General features: G+C 40.6%; 1 protein-coding gene across 1 annotated transcript in view; it reads right to left on the bottom strand.

Moving 5' to 3' along the window:
- FBN1 (fibrillin 1) overlaps positions 1 to 6000 on the bottom strand; it is a 232644-nt gene that overhangs the window by 35578 nt on the left and 191066 nt on the right. Inside the window, exons 44-45 of the mRNA XM_082734843.1 lie at positions 4422 to 4544; positions 574 to 699 (exon numbers count right to left, since the gene is read on the bottom strand). Coding sequence (XP_082590969.1) covers positions 574 to 699; positions 4422 to 4544 — 249 coding nt within the window. The remainder of the gene's footprint in view (positions 1 to 573; positions 700 to 4421; positions 4545 to 6000) is intronic.

Below are 6000 nucleotides of genomic sequence, written 5' to 3'. Positions count from 1 at the left end.
GAAAGCAAGGGAGAAAGGTATTTAAAATCTTGAGCTCTTTTCCCCCTAGAGAAATGTGGGTATTTTTTTGTTTGTTTTTTGTTGTATTTTGTTTGTTTGTTAGTTTGTTTGCCTTTATGGGATCTATAAATTTGCCTTTAAAGATCTGGTACAAACTATATATGCTTCTCAAAAAATGCTCGTATTCAAACACTCAAATCTGCACTCTATTCCAATAAGGCCAACCCACGCTGATTTCATAAAGTAATAGGCTATTAACATTAATAAAATTTTTTTGTATTTTTACAAAGTATGTACAAGTTTTTTTGTATTTTTTAAATTTTTCTCAGTTTTTACCTTAGTAAGTTTTTCTGACCTTGCAGCCAAATGAGTTTCGAGGAAGAGGTTTATTATGTTCAGGTTGCCAAAGATTAAATACCAAAGGAGGTTAATGCTACAGACCTGCTTGTATTTTTATTTTAAAAACAGTAAAACTAATATTGGAGGTTTAGTATTAACTTCTCTATGTATTCAGATGCAAATGAATTTTTCAATAGGCTATGAGTTAAAAATAAATAATAATCACACACTCACCCAAACACATGGTTTGATCAGCATTTGTTTTAAAACCAGTGTGGCAAAGGCAATAAAAACTTCCAACTGTGTCAATACACTGTCCATGGCTGCAAATATTGGGGATTTCTTGACATTCATTGCGATCTGTGGACAAAAAGTATAGTTAAGTATCTTAGGTAGAGTTTAGGAGACAAAACTACATTAAGTGATTTACTTCTAGGTCATGCTCTGGATTGGTCCTAGCTCTAATCCGAGCCAGGAGAACAGATACTGCCATTATATTTATTTTTACCTCAAAATTAGTTAAAGTTACTCTCATTTACTGGACACATTCAGGGTATGTTAACAATTCATGAAGGGATGAAAAAAATGTCCCGAAAGGAGAGAAAATTTAGAAGTAGAATGAGGAAGAAGACTCAAAGCTGGGAGATACTCCGTTTGATTGTGTACCTAAGCAATATCATAGGCAATGGAATGAGTTAGGTATCTTGTCTGGTCAAGATTTGGTGCCTCAAGTCATAGACCCTTCATGGCTTCCTTTGGAAATTTATATCAAAGTCAAACTAATCCCATTGCTAAGATAGGTTTTCCTGATGGAAAACCCACACTGTCCCTTGTTCAAGTTTCACTTCATTGTTTTGTCTTACTCCTATTACCTTTTGTTCCATCTCAACCAAGTCTTCAGGTCTGCACATGGCTCCTTTTAGCCCTTGACAATCCTGGTGATGTTTCTTTTTACTCATACTCACTCAGAGGAAGGCCCTGTCATCTTGCCTCTGCCAGTCTTTAAGCTCTAAATTATATTTATCATTAACTGAATCTTTGAGTTCTCCTGAAATCGGATCATCTGAGGGGTGGAATTTATTATATGAATCTACAAATGACATAATTGCATGCCTACTTAAGTCTCTAATGTAATTTTTTAAAGGTCTCAGGACTCTACATTTAGGACCCATATCATCTGAAGAGCACTGTATCATCCTGGTCTTCCTCCTGTCATAAAAGAGAGCCAACAGCAGAATGCCAACTTGAGTATAGAATCCATAAAGCACAGCAATTACACTGCTTCTGTCTGAATAATCCAAACTTGCTGTCAGCTGCTGAGAAGACCACAACTGGAATGGGCACTTTTTGCTGCCCAGAGCAGTTGTACTCTTGCCAGAAGAAAGATTTGCGCTCTATTTCATGTGCCCATGCTGCCATTTTTATTACTCCCTCCTTCCAATATACAGAACATTAGACTTGATGAATCACCATACAATTTAAAAGTCTCAAGTGAGCTTGAAAAGATCATCTTAATGGAGAAACTGGGACACAGCAGCTTAGAAGCTACTGCTTGCTTATCTAGAAGTGCTTGTTAACCTAACAAATTATGATCATTCCCATTGGGGAAAATGGATTTAAAATAAGCAAACTGGATAGGCAGAAGAAATTCCTTTCCACTGCTAAGCTCTATAAAGGGAACTGGTTTTGAGGAAGGGTGTCTCAGAACCTACGAGAGTTGGACCAAACCTTGGGTACCCTCGGGTATTACTGAATCTCCAGGAATGCAAGGGACCAGGTCTCTTATTTCCTGGGCCCACAGGAAATGGAGTGCACTATGGGTCTTCTTGGAGAAGGAATTGGGAAAATTCTTTCCCACGTTGCCTATTTCATGATGGTTTTAAGAAAAGGAAACGTGAAGCACTTTGAGGTTCTAACGATAAAATAGCAAGTTACAATTTTAGAGAATTTAATTGTGGAGTTCACTTTGGAGACCAGAAAACTAGGTTTCTACAAGCACCAGGATTTGAGCTCCCAGAAAATTATGTCTGAGACAGAGATAGGAGGTTTAAACACAATTTTAGGGGGAAAAATACAGCAGACAGAGATCACAGGGAAGCATATGTCTCCTGCCTTTAAGCTGGACAAGACATTCACAAAGGGGCTGCATTTGCTCTTTTTTAGAGTGCCTCGGGTCGGACGCGCACCCTGGGCTTAGACACCTACTCATTCTCTCAGCAATGTGGGTAATATGGCCAGCTGTGATTTGGGGTTTGAAATGATGTACTTTTCAAATAAATTCAAATAAAAGTTCACATAAAAATCTAATATTGCAAAGGGAATTTTGGTTCTTTTCATCTTAAACACAGGACAAGAGGAGTATTTATGCAGTGTGCTTGAAAAAATGCTATGTATAGGATAGCATCGAAGACATTTTAACAGATTTTAAAAGGTACAGATGAAGATAATTCCAGAGTGAAGTCTTCAGCCCTAGAGGCTGAATAATTGCAAAACTCAAGTACATTCCCTTTCTTCCGAGGATTCCAATGAATGAGGGAATGTGAGCATTGGCCACAAACAACGCTCACTCACAGTACTTATCCCTGATTGCTGCTGGATGAGTTTTATTGGTGCTAATGTTCTACAAGAAAATATGGCAGGGCTTAAGCCCTAGCAGGCCCTGGTTGGACGTGTTGTTTTGATGTATAAATAGCTTGTCCCACTTCTCGCCTGAGCGTGAAATGGTGTGAAATGACACGTTCTATATTATCAGCAATTCCTTATTTTGATTGGAATTATTCTGCCCAGTTTCAAAGAAATATAAATTAAGAGCAAAATGCAGGGAAGTGGCATAATTGCCAAGTTACACTTGGGTATTGTGACTCATATCAGAGACGTCCCCACTTTTCCTGTCCTGTTTTTTTTTAATACACGAATAACAACTGCTTTGTTGACAAAATGCTAAACACTTACACATGTTCCTTTAAACCCAACAAAATAAGCCTTGATTCTCAAAGTGAGTTTTTGTTCTGCTATTACACCCGCTTCCCACCAAGGTCTAATAAAACAATGCAAAATACCCTACAGAGAACAGTGCACTTCCTACCACTTAATCACTGGTAGGCAAGGAAATCCAAGGAAAATCTGACCACGTTCCCTTGTGTTGTTTCATTCACAAATGCATAAAATATCCAGGAAACTCCTTGGGAAATGAACCATAGCAAAATAACACATTCTTCCTGCCCTCCGTGCTAAATATACAAAGATTTATAATTACTCAAAAACTCACATGAAAATCGCTCTGAGGTGTAATTTTGCTTCTGGGCTGAGATACCGCTGTTTTAATTTTGGTGCCACTGGCTAGAGATGCCATCAGATACTTAAAACTTCACCATCCATTTAATCTAACTCATCCCTCTTATTTCTACCTCCTTTGTGCCAAAAGTGAACAACAATCTATCCTCTAGGGGATGGTTTCTCATTTGACTGTAGGTGACTTATAGCTAATAAAAGGCTGTTAATGTTTGCTGCCCTCAATTCTGTTAGATGTTTAGGAGCAAAAGTGGTGCTGTTGGTCCTTTTTGCTTGGTTTATGCAGGTTAATCAAACTCCGCTCAGGAGAGGTTCACTGTCTAGAACTGGGGTGTATGGTTGCAAAGGTGACAACTTTCTGTCCTAAGGGGGATTATGTAAAGGGAAATAAAAAAGTATTTGGCCCCAAATACTGATCAGGGGACTCTGTGTGTGTGTGTGTGTGTGTGTGTGTGTGTCTGTGTCTCTGTGTGTGTCTGTGTCTGTATGTGCACGCACACGAGCACCCGCGTGTGTATTTGTGGGAATGGGTGTTTGCAGCAGGGTGGGAGAAAGGCAAATAGGAAATCTATGTAGGCACTTGATATATTTGTTGTTTTAAAAACATCACCTTTATGAGTGTTTAGACATTTCCATAATTTTCCTTTTTGCTAGTCTAGCTACTGGAACTTAGCAGTCCAAGCCATAACTCATGTATTCTTCAACCACATCTTCTCAGAAAACCCCCAGTATGTGAGGCGTGATGCAACTTGGCCCCTGGTGGGCTCAGGCAGCCGGCCAGAGCCACTCACCGTTGCACTGGCCCGTGGAGGTGAAGCGGTAGCCGGGCTTGCAGTCGCAGCGGAAGCTGCCCGCTGTGTTGATGCACTCAGCGTTGCGCTGGCACACAGGGCCGTTCTGACACTCGTCGATATCTCCAAGCAGAAGAGAATTTCATTAGAAGGGGAACAGCATGGGGGGCAGGGGAAGGGTCCAGGGGCAGGGTCCAGGGTCTGAAGCCTCTCACAGAAGAGAGATTTCTCTTTCCTTATTTTGATCCATTCTATTGAACAGACAAGGGAACACTGGAGACTTATTTTCTAGTTTTCCCACTTTGCTAATATTTTTCATAACTGCAAGTACTTGGTTTATGACCACATATGGACTCTAATGATTCTGTGTCTTAAAAAAAAAAAAAAAGTCATGAAACTCAGCTGCTAGGACCAGGACTTGGCATGGTCTAGACTAAATATCCTATGAAATGTCATATTTTGCTCCAAGCCCCCAGGGTTTTATGATTCTATCAGGTTGTTTTTGTCCCAAATGTTCTAAGTTCTGTAAGCAAAGCATCTTGAGACTTCATGTACATACGAGTCCCTTGGGGTCTTGTTGAAAGGCAGATTCTGATTCAGAGTGTCTGGGGAATGGCTTGAGATGCAACATTTCCAATAAGCTTACAAATGCTTCTTCTGATGCACAGGCAGTGTGTTGAACTACAGAGCTACGGAGGCTCCTGCTTAAATTACTGCCACATGGCGGTCAAATAGAGGAAACTTAATATAAGAGGCTGCACATAAAACTACTAAGAACAACCCAACTCTCACTATCAAAGAAAAGAATAAATGGGTACTGTGTGCTTCAGAGCTTTGACTATACTCAGGGGGTTATTTGCCTCTTCTTTTTTTTTTTTAACCAGGTAGCAATATAGTTCAAATTCATGGCATTGTGAAAGTTACTGCATAGTCCAGGCTATGCCACGGGGCATGATACGTGTTCCCAGTCCCTGCTCTTACGAAACAGTCTAACTCGGGCTCAGTCTGGAAAACAGAATAGCCCAGAACACAGGCAGAAACTGGCTCTGAGCACTAGTAGTGGGGTTTTACCAAGTGGACTCCCCTAAAGAAGTTCCCACAAGGAGGCGGCAAATACAGCAGCTGATGCCTCACAGGTGTATGCTTTCTTGGCGGGAAACCTCAGGACTATTGTTAGTCAAAGGGAGGTTCTGTGGGGTGAGGCTGTCTGGGCAATAGCAGAAGTATGTCTGCTTTGGTTTACAGTGGACCCAAGACAAGCACCACCTCACCGAGCAGGTCTGCCACGATCTTATGAGCATTCAGAAACACAGAGGGTAGCCAGTCTCTGGGGAATTCAAATGGTATCACCGACAAGCCTTTCTGTGGAGCCTCGGATGCCTTGCTTAGGATTATACGCATACTTGGAGAGAACAGATGCATGGATATTCCCTAAATCTCTTCTGGAATCCATTCTAATTTCAGGGTTCCTGAGGTGTATATGAAATCAACCTGTTTTCCGATTCTGAGAGCTAAAGGGTTCTGGGAAGTAGTTGACTCTGGATGAAATGTTCAACCTGAAGATGCATATCCTGTGAAA

This window comes from Mustela nivalis (genome assembly GCF_964662115.1).
Source record: "Mustela nivalis genome assembly, chromosome: 6".
NCBI classification, from domain to species: domain Eukaryota; kingdom Metazoa; phylum Chordata; class Mammalia; order Carnivora; family Mustelidae; genus Mustela; species Mustela nivalis.
This window is presented reverse-complemented; position numbering and strand designations above follow the sequence as displayed.